This window comes from Vicugna pacos, chromosome 18 (genome assembly GCF_048564905.1).
Source record: "Vicugna pacos chromosome 18, VicPac4, whole genome shotgun sequence".
NCBI lineage: Eukaryota > Metazoa > Chordata > Mammalia > Artiodactyla > Camelidae > Vicugna > Vicugna pacos.
Window position 1 is genome coordinate 23873760 of NC_133004.1, and position 14651 is coordinate 23888410.

Genomic DNA, 14651 nt, shown 5'->3' on the forward strand with positions numbered 1-14651 from the left:
GGCAACATCGAACTGACTTCCGAAGAGGCCTTGAACAGGTCCTACCTCTTGCCCTCCGCCACTGTACTGGAAGCCCTGAACCAGACCATCAGTAACCGCTTGTCTTTAACCATCGGCAGCATTTCCAGCACCTTTTTGCGGATCCGCCGGCGGCGGCGGCGGTGGCACCGCAGGAGGTTCCTGGAAGGGACTGCTTCTCTGAATATGACTGTCACCGGCCAGGTCGAAAACCAGCCAGCAGGGGGACCAGGACAAAGACGGGATGAAAAGTGTCAAGGAGAGCGGCGACGTTGAATACTTTGGCAGAGAGGATCTGCCCAAATCTGAGGCTGTCGAAAGTTTAAAGGGAGTTTGCTCTCTGGGACCTGATGCCCGTCCCCTGGGTCCTAAGGCTGGTGTGCTGAGGTTTGTTGAAGGACAGTCAGTCCCTCTGGTGCAGCCATTCACTCCATCTTCTCTGGACCAGCCTCTAACTCCAGCCATCCTGGCCTCTAAGAGCCTGCCCACAGTCCCTTTGGCTTCTAAGAGCCAATGTCTACCTATTCTGACTTCTAAGAGCCAGCCTGTAGTTTCCTTGGCTTCCATGAGCCAGCCTCCTGCAGTCACTCTTGCCTCTGAGATCCTGCCTTCTGTCTCCTTGTCCTCTCAGAGTCAACCTCTGGCTATCCTTACCACGGCTATCTCTGTGGCCTCTCAGGGCTTCCCCCTGGTACCTGTGGCTGCTCAGAGCCACCTCCGGATCCCTCTGGCTTCACAGAGCCAGCTCCAGAATCTTTTTCAGACCAGTCAAACTCAGCCACCACCTGTTCAGGCTTCTGAAGCCCAGAGTCTGGCCACCCCCGTCTCTCTGCTCCAGCTTCTGCCCACTCAGTCTTTTCAGACCCAACCCGTGGACCCTCACGTGGCTGAGGCTTTCCATGACTTTCAGGCCTTGTATCATACCCAGCAGGCCTCCCAGAGCAGCTCTTTAGTCCAAAGGATTGGACCAAGCCGGTCTCCATCTGCCCCAGAGATTCAGGAAAAGCCAGTTGCTTTCAAGAGCCCGCCACCAGCAGGCCAGGAGAAACCCACTGACACTGCATCCCTGCTCCCTGAGTCCCCAGCTCCAGCTGCTCAAACCCAGCCGTCAGCGCCCCCGGGAGGGCGCTCACCCCCGTCCCAGGAGAGGAAGCGCTACTCTCTAGCACAGAACCAGACCCCAGCCCTCTGAGTGGCCCTCAGGCCTCCGCCAAGTAAGTGCCTTTGGAGGAATACCTGCGGTATTCCTGAATTGTTTCCGGGTCCATGTTCTGGTGGGTTCCTCAATCCCTTCTGTTCAAAAACGTTAAGTTACTGGAGTTGCAGTGGCCTCTTCCTTCAGAGATTAGATCATTTGAACTTAGTCGGTTTTTGAAACCTAGTGCTCTGAGAAGATGAGTTGCTGTTAGGGTTTTATGGCTGTACCAGCACGATCTTTTATTTAGGATTAGTGGGGAGAGAGTGTTAATTACACTCCTCTAGGAGCTCTAAGGTGGGGGGAAGGCAAGGGTACTCTGCAATGTTACTGAAACAGGATGATTTTGGATGGTACAGGGACACAGCATAAATAGCAATGAGCCTTCCAGCGGGAACGTTATTCCCTTTTCAATTCTTTTTCCAGTCTTTCTGATTACATCAAAGAAAATGTCCTTCACGTGGGGTTAGTGGTCTCTTAACACCTCTGTAACACTTTGGTAGGCAACAGCGGCACCCAGCTAGAATTTAAAACCATTTGTGTTAACAAAGTTATTTCAGTGGATAACTTCTATTTATGCCCAGTAATACTGGTTTTTCTATTTACAATATTGATGGTTGCTTTTCAAAATCCGTTTATTTAGGTAAAACTACTTCACAGGAGTTAATGTAAAAGTAAAAATTAATTGTAGAATGAAACTTGGAAAGATTCTGAGGTTTGGAAAACATTTGGTTGTACTAAATCACATGAGCTTTCTACCAAATCACAAAACCCTTTATGCGGACCTATTTGATAAATTTTATGGTTAAGGCTATTGATGACTTCCCCTTAACTCCCAACCCATTGTCAATTAGAAGGGTAGAAAAGATCATGTGAAAGTCAAAATTGGTGACCCTGCTTCTCAGTGGGTTAAGTGCTTAGTGTGAGTTTCCTGAACTTTCTCTCTAATCTTGTTCCTTAAATTCCCTTCTTTTGGGGTGCAGGGAGGAGAAAGAGTATAGAGCAGAGCAATACTTTGGAATTACGTTAATGCTCCTTGTTTAAATGCTACTAACATATTCAAGAAGGTGTTCATCCTTATTTCATATTGGTTGGTTTCATTTCCAATGTGGGGTACAACTGAATATTAAGTGGAAGTCAGACTCTTTAATTTCCTTACAGTTTTCTCCAACTTGCCTTTAAGAGAATGTATAACACTCTCTAGATAAACACACACATAAATGCGCTATAGATAATCATAGCGACAAAGCATTTTAGCCCTTTTGATTTTGTATAGTTTGGAAACGTGGATTCTAAAATGAAATACATTCAGTGGTTCATGTTTCTTTCTTTTTTTTTTTTAAACAAAAGAGTAAAACACTAACAAACCATAATGGTTTCAGAAGTTAAGGATTTAGTATTATTGAAAAAGATCATTCTTTTTTTTCCTATTAATTCTGCTTTTTTAGATTATTTGTATGATTGAAATAATTCTCCACATAATTCTATTTTGGGAGGCACGGGGAGGTAATTAGGTTTATTTATTTTTAGAGAAGGTACTGGAGATTGAACCCAGGACCTCCTGCAGGCTAAGCATACACTCTACCACTTGAGCTATACCCTCCCCTGTCCATTTAATTCTTGAAGGAGTACTTACTAAGTGCCAGGAATAACGGTAAACACATGTAAACCTGAAAGGATGCGGACCTTGCCGTCAGAAAGCTTAGAGATTATGTTCTCTAACGAGGAGAAAATTTTAGACAAGGAATGAGAAGGTGTAGGTTGGTGTCTTTCTAATAATTCTTAGTGGAAGAATTATTTTTGACAGGAAGAGCCATGCAGTGCCTTTCAAATAATTCATTGAATTTCTAGCAAGTGCCAGGCATTACATTAGGCACTGGGGATTCAGAGATAAGATGTCCCCGATCTCCAAGTGCTCACTATTTATCAAGGGAGACAGACCTAGGAGTAACTTACAGAGTGTGCTGTAACTGTAAGTGTGCTAAGTCTAGTCTTGGTCTCCCGGAATACAGGTGTGGGCTGGGTGAGGGAGTTTTGAATTGGACAAAGAAGATGGGGAAAACATTCCATGCAATGGGAAAAGCATCAACAAAAAGGCTCAGAAGTTTCACAGCCCATGGCTTGCTGAGGACACATTTGGGAAAGAATCATCTGAGGCTGTAGTCAAGGGTGCTTGGGACTCGGAGGTTGGGGGCGAGGAAGCAGGAAACCTTTGCAGGCTCTTTAAGCAGGGTAATTGTGTTCATAATTCTACCTGTGGGTTCTGTTATAAAGTTATGGCAATAGGCCAATAATTAGAGAATAATTGCTAAGTTCTCTCCCAGTTAGTTCTAAGCTGAAAGCAGCCCTCTTAGATGTTAGCAACAGTTCCTAACCAAAATGTAGGCTCCATGCATATTCATGGATATTCATTGGAAAACACTTTCAGGTGTTTATTTACTCATACATAACTTTTTTTTTTTTGCTACAAAGATTGTTAACAGGCCCTTTCCAGATTCTTGGACAGCAATACCATAGAAATGAATATTGCTTCCACAGGATTCCTAGGCAAGCAAAGCTTTTTATTGAAAGAGATAGTTTATGCACAAAGGAGAAGGCAGTGGAAAAAAAAAAGGGCCAATTCCCCAAGTAGAAGGGGCGAGCTGCTTTCATAACAAAAGGGAGCGTTTGTCTCATGCTCACTGATAATTTCCGGAAATGATCAATCTTCTTTGATCAGCAGCAGGTAGCTCCGTGGTGGCTGTCAGCGGGAGGGGGTGCTTCTGTAAGGGGAAAGAAATGCAGGGGAATTTTCTGCATGAAAGCACGGGAACAGATAAGGTTAAGTTTATAGTTGAGCCTCTTGTCTTGTGGCAACTAGGTATACTTGTTAGTGTAACAGAGGCAATGAAGTTAGTCTTTTATTCCTTCAAGCCTGGCTTTTTTTTTTTTTTTTTTTTTTTTGTCTCAGGGACTCAGCCCCCAGGGCCTTTGTTCTTTAGTTTGCAAGGCCTGTTTTGTCCTTTTCCAAAATGACTGTACTCTTGTCTTCCAATCTGGAGATGGCATCAGGTAGAATGACATCATTATGATGCATTTCTCTATGTTGATGGTAAGATAAGTACTTAACCTAAAACAGAAGTTGACAGATATTTTCTAGAAAGGCCCAGATGGTAAATATTTTAGGCTCTGGGCTAAAAGGCAAAATGCAGGATATCATGTGGCTGCTTGTATAACAGGAGAGTAACTACTCCTGCCCACCTGTGTGTCCCCCTGCCCCCACCCTTGCTTGCTGTACAGTTGTTTTGGCTCCCGTTGCAACATCAGCCAGAATCATCCACCTGGCCGAGAGCAACTGGCCCCAGGGAGAGGGAGACCGGCCAGGCAGGTCTGGCCTGCAGCCAGTGTGGTGTATTTCACTTTGCCCCAGGGACACCTAGGTCTGAGGGTGTCATTCTCTCAGCAAACCTGGCCATTATCTCATCTTTGTCTGCTGGCTGGAGGAGAGGTTGTCTCTGACTTCCAGATTGAGATTCTACCATGTGGTGCTAGCCGTTGGCCAATGGTGGAATCTAGAATGTGTTGGTGATAATGTTCAGGCCCCGAGCACACCGCTGGCCAGACAGGCAGGCAGGCACTGGGAGCTCTGGAGAGAGCAGGAGTGGAAACTGACGCCCGGGTTTGGGCTCTGAGGCTCACAGCGATAGCCCCCAGCAATACAAAATTGCAGACACGGAGAGGTGCTACTGGCATCCAGTGGGGAGAGGCCAGAGGTGCTGCTGAACAGCTTACCATGCCCAGACAGCCCCTCCCAGCAAGGAATGCTTCGCATTAGTGCGAAGTTGAGAAACTCTGATCTAGAATAACAAAGAATTGCACTATAGTTCATGAAGTACTTGAAGAGAAAACGTTATTTTGATCCTCAGATGACTCATTATCTCTTAAATAGTAATGGTATCTTCTCCACTAGACCATGAACATCTTACTCACCTTTGTTTTATTCATCTTTGTATTCCCATTTGTATAATTTAGAATCAACACACACATATGGGGCGTTCATTAATAACAGCTAATGTTTATTGGGTGTTTATAATACACTACCCACTGTGCTAAGTAATTTGCAGGCTTTATCTCATTCATCACAACAATCAGAGGTAGGCACCATCATTATCTCCGCTTCAGGAAGGTAGATTTGATATTGGGAGGTTATGTAATTTTTTCAGTGTCACACAAATGGAGGAGCTAGAATTAAGGTGTAACTGATTTGTTATAAGGTGTATATTACAAGCTTCCCTTCCATGTGAAGGTTATTAATGAACCTTTTTCTTAAGCCTGTTAGTGGTAACTTGAGCTGTAATACCCTAGATCGGTCTGTGGGTTACTGCTCTATTTAAAATTTTACTTCCAGAGAGAGAATGAAAATCCACAACGCTTTAACTTTTTGTTGTTGTTGTTCCACTCTGTGTTTATAAATCTCATCTCAAATAAAACTGCTTTTTCCTTTCCAGAGCTCACCAAGATTTCTTCAGATTTAAGTGCCAAGTTTATAAAAGTGCACTTACCTTAGTCTCGTTCTGGAAGCCTCCGTCTGGAGCCCTGACCTGTGTCAGACCAGAGGACTTAACCAGACTGCCTCTGCCTAGTACACACGTTTCAGTGTTGGAGAGCATTTTCCAGCTTCAGATAATAAAGTTACTTATTGCCAGTATTTTGAGCCATAATAAACTGTGCTATTCCAAATGAACTTTGTTTTAAAATAAGTTGACTTTTAAAATAGACTTCTCTTGTGAAAGCACTCCAGCATTCCAAGTGGAAAATAGCATCTCACGTACTTTGGGTGAAGATGTAAGTACAATTCTCACAGAAAATGGACATTGAAAAATGCAGCTCTTTGTACCTAAGGATACTTTGTGACCTCATTAGCTATCAGAAAGGTTATTACAATCTATATATTATAATACGCTATAATTTACATTTATATGTTCATTTGGTTTAAGTAACCTGAGTTTCCCTTTTGCCAGGGATTTAAGATTTGCTGATTTAATTGCATATTTTAATGATAATCAAATAAAATTCATTTGGGACTGTTCTCTTCTTCCTTTGTATCGGTGCATTGTTTATGCAAGGATGCACTAATATAGGGATAGTTTCCTTTTAAAATTGCCAGTTATAGGCAAAAGTACATTTTTAGGTGGTAAAGTACTTTGGATCAAAACTTCCAAAAATTTTAGCTGTTTTTTATATTTCTTCCCCCTTTCTGTCCTATGCTTCAGTATTTCTATATTTATAGTTTGAAAATTTTTAACCCAAGCTGGAAATTGCAAATACTTGGAAAAAAGAATGAAAGGACATTGCGTTAAGTGTGATAAGCCAGTCACAACAAGACAACATACTGTAGGAGTCCACTTCATGAGATTTCTCCTATCAGAGGATCAAATTCATAGAGACAAGAGAGTAGAATGGTGGTTGCTAAGGGCTGGGGAGAGTGCGGAAGGGCAGTTATTTAATGGGTACAGAGTTTGAGATGAAAAAAGTTCTGAAGATGGTCACCTTGAAGAAAAATAGAAACAGTTTTAATCATCTTAATCAATACAGATGTTTATGTATTTTAAGAACACTGGGTCCCCAAATGACTGACTGCCTTGAGCAGAGCTGCCCACCAACCTGGACTGCACACATCAGGCCTTAGCATGAAGGAAAAATTAATCTCATTATTTAAAAAAAATAATAATTAACAAAAATAAAGCCACTAAACTTTTCTGGTTTATTTTCCCCCTATTTTAAGAGAAATGTTTTTATGCTACTCAGCCATAAAAAAGAATGAAATTTTGCCATTTGCAACAACATGGATGGACTTGGAGGGTATATATATATATACAGAGAGGGAGAAAGGGAACATTTTTTATTTTTTTTAACGGAAATAGTAGGATACCATGCATCTTGTTCTGTATCTTCCCTTTTTGTCCCCTGTTTTTAAAGTTTGTCTTAAGTGGTTAATGTGCAAGTTAAATCTGATTTTACAGGTTTGTAAACTTGAAGGCTAGAATCATCTCTCTCTCTCGTATCTCCCACGTATTATAAGAAATACACTGAAGTATTTTGGACTTAGTTTTATTACTCTAGTACTTAAGGCCATACTTGACAGAATCTTGAGAAAGAATCAATTTGTGTGCTATTCAAAACTGTAATAAGCATTTGATTTAATGTCTCTGGCCGAGTCAAAACTCAGTTGTGAAAAGGCCAGAGATAGTAACAGTGAAAAACAAAATAACATCATTAGAGAGTCTCATTTGTCCCTTTAGTCTTATGCAAGACTTCTAAAACTGGAGTTACTAAAAAGGGATTAAACTGATTTATTCTGTATTTCGTACACACAAAGTGCCAGGTACTTCATGGAACACAAAGATGTTTCAGTTTCTGCAGAAATCGTTTCCTTTCTCTCTCTTTTCACTCTTGTACAGCCAGAAATTAAGGGCTAACTAGTCCATAACTAGATAATCAAGCCCTAATCAATCAGGCAGTGGCTCCGGTTTTTAAAATAACGAGTTTAAAAAGCCACAGGAACCAAACAGTAAGTATTAAGATGCAAAACATACAAGATGTTCCTGCTGGGCAACTTATGAATTATTTTCTTTTCAATAAATCCATCTCTTTATCTCACAGGTCAGTTTTCATCTGACTGCAACTACATTTCCCCTATGTACAGGAAAATAAGTGGGCAACTCCCACTGTCTTTTAACTAGAACCTACTCTGTCCTGCTCAGTGTGCCAGGCTTTGTGGTCTGTGCTTTATGTGCTCTAGTCTAGTCTTATAATAGCTTGAGAAATTGTTATCCCCACTTAATAGATAAGGAAACTGAAGTTCTGAGAACATTCAGGTAGTTTCCCAAAGTAACAGAGTGAAGGACAAGGCTGGGATTTGAATCCTGCTCTGTGTGACTCGGTTCTGAAAGGTGAAACTCCATCAGTATAACCCATGAAAAAAAATTTTTTAAGTTTTTTAAATTAATCTTTTTTAAAAAATACATTTTTATTGAAGTATAGTCAGTTTACAATGTTGTGTCAATTTCTGGTGTACAGCACAATACTTCAGTCACATAGGAACATACAGACATTCATTCTCATCTTCACCATAGGTTACTACAAGATAGTGAATATGGTTCTCTGTGCTATACAGTATAAGCCTGTTGTTTATCTATTGTGTATATATATATATATTAGTTATTATCTGCAAATCTCAAACTCCCAATTTATCCCTTCCCACCCCCTTTCCCCCTGTAACCATAAGTTTGTTTCCTATGTCTGTGAATCTGTCTCTGTTTTAGAAATGGGTTCATTTGTGCCTTTTTAAAATATTTCACATATAAGTGATATTATATGGTATTTTTCTTTCTCTTTCTGGCTTGCTTCACTAAGAATGACATTCTCTAGGTCCATCCGTGTTGCTGAAAATGGCATTATTTTATTCTTTTTATGGCTGAGTAGTATTCCATTGTATAAGTATACCACAACTTCTATATCCTGTCATCTATCGATGGACATTTAGGTTGCTTCCATGTCTTGGCTATTGTAAATCATGCTGCTGTAAACATTGGGGTGCATGTGTCTTTTTGAATTATATTTTTCTCCAGATATATGCCCAGGAGTGGTATTACTGGATCCTATGGTAAGTCTATTTTTAGTTTTTCAGGAAATCTTCATACTGTTTTCCATAATGGCTGCACCAAGCTACATTGCCAGCAGCAGTGTAGGAGAGTTCCTTTTCTCCACACCCTCTCCAGCATTTATCATTTGTGACCTTTTTAATGACTTTTTTTCGGACTGGTGTGAGGTGATACCTCATTGTAGTTTCTTAAGGTGCTTTTTGTTATACTATTTTAGTAAGTAGGGAATGGATTATACAGCTAAATACAGTTCTAAGGTTTTTCTTTACCCTCTGTTATGTAAGTAAATTTTTAGTTAAATGATTTAGTGTAACTGAGCAGAACTCTATGGGGTCTTCCCAGGACAGACTCTTCCCTGCCCCGTCTTCTGCCTGTCTCTTGTTTGTGGAAAAACTTTAGCCTCCTAGGCTTTCCTCAAGTTTCAAAGAATAAATTTAATCAGAGAAATGAGGAAATGCAGAAACAAAGGAAAACAATCAAGCAAGAGAAAATAATAATAGTTCAGCTATTAAACAAAGTCAAGGACCTTTAGTTTCTCCTCAAGGGCTTATAGATAATATTCTGAGCCATATCCTTTGAGCTGTTTTGCGGATGCCGAAACCCCTTCCAGGTGGAAGAAGTTAGCTGTATGCTGCCCACAAGCACATAGACCTCAGACCAGCTGGAACCAGGAGGACTAGCAGACCAAAGATTTATGGCTCAAATAATATTCCACCTGCAAGCGAGACATGATGGCTGCTTGGAACCGTGTCATCAGGACATTCATCTCTGAAAATAGAATTTGGAGAAGGGTGATGGTGGGTGGGATGAAGAGGATTAACTGAGGAAATAGCCAAAATTCTGAAATAAATGAATGATTGAGAATCCTTTTGTAACACAAATACTCATTCCTTTTTCCTTTATATTCAAATTACTGTTAGCCTTTTGCAAAGAAAGATACAAAGCACAGAAATCTAAGCTGAGTGGATGTTAAATTTAAGAAGTAATATATTATTTAACAGCAATTCACGATGCTATAATCCGATAATGGTATTGGAGTTCCCTCAACTCTGGACTGTTTAATTAAAATACTAACCAATATCCCCTTTTCTCCTCTTGCCATAAGGACTTGCACACACTTCTCTCCCTGCCTTCAAAGCACTGTCCCCTCACAGCCTCCTGACTCCTTCAACCTTAATGATTTTTTAAATAAAGTTGCTCTTTTTTTTTTAAGGATTTTCTTGGTGGGTTGGTAATTGGGTTTATTTATTTTTAGAGGAGGTCCTGGGGATTGAACCCAGGACCTCATGCGTGCTAAGCACGTGGTCTACCACTTGAGCTATACCCTCCCCCACCTTTAGCAGTTATTACTTTCTCTGGGAAACTTCCCTGAGCTCCCTGAAAATGTAAATTCTGCACATTACAGAACCCCATAGCACTATGTATTTGCCTTTAAAGGACTTAATAGACTTGTAAAATTGATCAATGATACATTTGATCAATGTCTGTTTCTCTCATTAGGTGGTAAGTTCCAGGAGGCCAAGGACTTTTACTGTTGTTAGCCGACCACACACTCCCAGTGCTAGCATAGGGCCCCGGACCTAGGTGTTCAATAAATGTTGAATAGGTGAATATAGATGGTAACTACTACTAGACTGAAAGTCTGTAGGCAAAGATAAAGTTGAGGATTGCTGGTTCTTACCAACCAAAGACCAATTAGAAAGTCAGATAAAGCTAATTTCTGAAATTGTGCCAATAAAACTATAGAAAATATGTTGATTCATAACAAGTCAGATACAGTTGCCTTGTGAGGAATTTGGAGGAGAAATTAAGGTATTTTTCTCTGTAGCATCCTTCTGATGAAAATCTGGAAAACATTCCAAATAGGCATTAAATAGCATGAGGCTCTTGCACACTATCACCGTTGTCTTCCAACAGAATAAAATGGTAAGTGATATTTTTAATATCCCCCAAGAATATTAAAGGCAAAAATGGAAATATTATGACTGTTTACAAATATAATTTTGTATATTATATTTTACTGTTTTGTTCTGTAATTGTTTCACATGTTTTGTGTCTTCAGTTGGACTAAAAGTTTTTACTAAAGCCATGCTTTATACCGGTGGTTCTTAATTTTGGCAAAACTGTTCCCCAAGGGCATTTGGCAATGTCTGGAGACTTCTGTTTGTCACAGTGGGGTGGAGGGAAATGCTCCTGTCACCTAGTGGCTGGAGGCCAGAGATACTGCTAAACATCCTACAATGCACAGGACAGCCTCCTCCCCTCACAAAGCATTATCTGGACTAAAATATCAATAGTGCCAAGGTTGAGAAACTCTGCTTTATTTTTTATTTATATATATTATATCTGAATATAATATATAATACATTGATTAGTAAATATATTACATTATTCAGTAATTAATGTACATTAATTATGTATATATTAAAGATATACAGTTGAGCTCTTGCATTAATGGAGTTTTTATAAATATAATTGACTCATAAAATAATTGTTGACTCTTTTTTGAAAGGGGAGAGAAACAAATGGGATAGTTTCTACTGGCTTTGCTATTTAGAAATTGTTTCATCTGAATCTTCCCTGTGAATCAGTCACTTGAAACACATCTACAGAATGTTAGCAGTGACCCCCTCATCCACAGCAAAGATCCCCTGGAAGCCATTTGGTACAATACGACCTCACCTTGCTAGCTTGGCTTAGAGGAGGGTGCCTGACTCCAATGTAGCCAGTGAGAAGATCTTTTAAGATATCCTGTATCCTTAGAACAAATCCTCCCTTTCTGCCTTGACTAGCTTGAGAGAGTTTCTGTTACTTTCAAGTCAAGAGGCTTTAACCAACAGAACTACTCTAGGGATGATTGTAAAATTCATCTCCAGGGGAAGACTGCTCTTTTAAAAAACAGTTTAATGGGTCTCCCGGGTATATGAAAGTAACGCAAAATTTCATTCTGTAATGAAGAAGCTCAGAACAATTAGGAACAAGTGTAATGCATAGTGATGTAAAAGGATGACTACATTGTGGGCAGGGCTGCATCTTTGCAGGCAGCATGTTAATGCTTTCTTGCTGTTGTTGGAGAAGGGGGCTTTATTATTATTTTTATTAGAGTTGGAGACAAAAAAAGATGGGAGTCTGGGGAAGGTAAGATTGGATAAAGGAAGCTTTTAACCTGGCAGGCCAAGTTGGTCTATGGAACAGAGTGACTGAGTAGAGGACCCTCAATGAAGAAACATGACCAAAGAAATCCAACAGTGAATTATGCTATTCAGTTTAAGATTTTTCCTGTAATGTGCTCAGCTTTCATTAAAAAAAAATTACTTTTAACATAGAAGCCTTGTCTTAACTGTGCTTTGTGAAGACAAGGAAGGAGCTGTGCTCAAGCTTAGGGAGAGGGTATTGCTGGGGGTGTATATTGGCACAACCACTTTGGAAAACTCTTTGTGTCTTATATATCCTCCAAGCCAACAACTCCATCCTGGAACAATTCCTGCACACATGAATCAGGAGACTATATAAGAATACTCATAGCAATGTACATTATAGTGGGAGGGGAGAGAGGGGAAAGGAAACAATTTGAATGTTGGAGATAGGAAAATGGATTTATAAATCATGGTATATTCATATAATGGAATCTTTATGGCAGGGAAAACACATGGGGATGGAAGCATAATATTGATTGAAAAGAAGCAGCAGTATAATGGTACAGCACAGAAATAATTTTATCATTGAAAAGTAATGATACAAAAAGTAAATGGTATATTGTTTGGGAATATATATGGTAATTTCATAAAGAAAAGTTGAAATGATTTTTAAAAATCAGGATAGTGATTCTCTTGAGAGGAAGCAGAGAGAAGGTGGGATCTGGGAGGAACACATGGAGAAGCATCAATTTTATATATTTATATATATATATATATACACACACATACACATACAATTATGTGTTTCCTTAAAAAACTAAAAATAGACTTACTATATGTTCCAGCAGTCCCACCCCTCAGCATATATCTGGAGGAATCTCTAATTTGAAAAGATACATGCACCCCAATGTTTATAGCAGCACTATTTACAATAGCCAAGACACGGAAGCAACCTAAAAGTCCATTGACAGATGAATGGATAAAGAAGATGTGGTGAATATATATATACAATACAATACTATTCAGTCATAAAAAAGAATGAAATAATGCCATTTTCAGCAACACTGATGGACCTGGAGATTATCATACTAAATGATACAAGCCAGAAAGAGAAAGAAAAATACCATATGATATCACTTATATGTAGAATCTTAAAAATGACACAAATGAACTTATGTATAAAACAGAAACAGACTCACAGACATAGGAAACAAACTTACGGTTACCGGAGGGGAAAGAAGGTGAGAAGGGGTAAATTGGGATTTGCAGATACTATTATATATAAAACAGATAAACAAGGTCCTACTGTATAGCACAGGGAACTATATTCAATATCTTACAGTAACCTATAATGAAAAAGAATATACATATGTATGTGTATGACTGAAACATGCTGTACACTGGAAATTGACACATTGTAAACCGACTATACTTCAATAAAAAATAGAATTAAAAAATTTAAAATACAGTTCATAGAGGAAAAATAATACAGGTTGTTTCATAAATTGGGTGTACAAGAGTTCATTTTACTATGCTTTATAACTTACATTAACACATTTCATTTTGTACTTGTCAGACTTCTTAAAAGTGAAAGAATAAAGTAGTTGTCAAATTGCTTGACAGTACAGAGTTACACTTCTACTGACTGAGAGTAGGAAGAACTGTGATTTTTTTTTTTTGGTTCTATTTTGGTAATAGAGGGGAAGAGATTCCCACTGAAACAGCTGTCTTGAACATCTGTGTGAGCAGGGCACAATTTCTTCTGCTCTCGGGACATTGATGATTTCTGCCCAGCATTCCACAGGAACTCTAAAGCAGTCAGGGAAGAAATGGTGGGACCACATGGAGACAGGAGACAGTTCCTGATTTTACACTTTTGCAAAAACAAAATAGTGTTTTATATTTAACAAATTGTTGTAGCTGTCTTAATGTCCTTTTGATATAGTTCTAAACAGCTTCCAAAGGTTGCAACATTTTTCCTTCTTAGAAACTGAGGGGATGGGCAGCCCGTCTCTCCCTTTGTCTCTCTCCCTTGGGTACACAGCCTTGGCACCTGTTGCTCCTATGCCTGGAAGACCCTTCCCTGCTGTGTTGGTCTGGCTGACTCCGGTACCTCCTTTAAAAGGTAAGTTCCAAGGTTAACGCCTCTTGGAAACTGTCTCCTCTCACCCTTTGGTTTCTCATCCCAGCATCACGACAGCTCTGAGGTTTTGGGGGTAAGTCGCTTCGTCAAGCCTGTGTCCACAAGGATAAGATTAGCTTGGATATCTGTGAGGATAGTGCAGTGGGTATGAAGAAGCAGGTTCAAGCCCACTTTTTCAAACCTCAGCCCGCCCCACCTCTCTGCAGGTGTGGGTTAATCACAGGGGCTTAGGTTCTTCAGTTAACTGAGGAATGCTTTGATTCGAAAAGTTAATACGTAAAACACCCTGCCATCGCTTAGCACCTCCTCGGGTTCCCGCCCTTTCCCTGGGACCCTCAGGACTGGACCACACCGCCATCCGTAGCTCTCTCCTCCCAGTCCTAGCTCTCAGAGCCGCACCTCGCTAGGCTGAGAAAGTCCTCGACGCCCAAGGAGGGGCCTGATGCAGGGCGCGGAAGAGAACGTTTTCGCGGAGCTCTAGCCCACAGAGCGCACGCCCTTCTCCTCAGATGGGG

General features: G+C 40.2%; 1 protein-coding gene and 1 long non-coding RNA gene across 3 annotated transcripts; one reads left to right on the plus strand and one right to left on the minus strand.

Moving 5' to 3' along the window:
* The first annotated feature begins 35 nt into the window (after positions 1–35).
* LOC116284242 (uncharacterized) lies at positions 36–5936 on the plus strand. The gene is made up of 2 exons (XM_031687572.2): positions 36–1232; positions 5701–5936. Exon 1 carries the CDS (start codon positions 263–265, stop codon positions 1208–1210), a length of 948 nt encoding a protein of 315 aa, XP_031543432.2. The 5' UTR covers positions 36–262; the 3' UTR covers positions 1211–1232; positions 5701–5936.
* A 7501-nt stretch (positions 5937–13437) lies between these two features.
* Positions 13438–14606, minus strand: LOC140686932 (uncharacterized). Of its 2 annotated transcripts, none has more exons than XR_012060937.1 (2): positions 14536–14606; positions 13438–14228 (listed from the first exon to the last, which is right to left on the minus strand). It is a non-coding gene; the product is annotated as an uncharacterized lncRNA (long non-coding RNA). The 2 variants fall into 2 exon arrangements; XR_012060936.1 differs by having other exon boundaries at positions 13438–14261; positions 14536–14591.
* Positions 14607–14651: the final 45 nt, after the last annotated feature.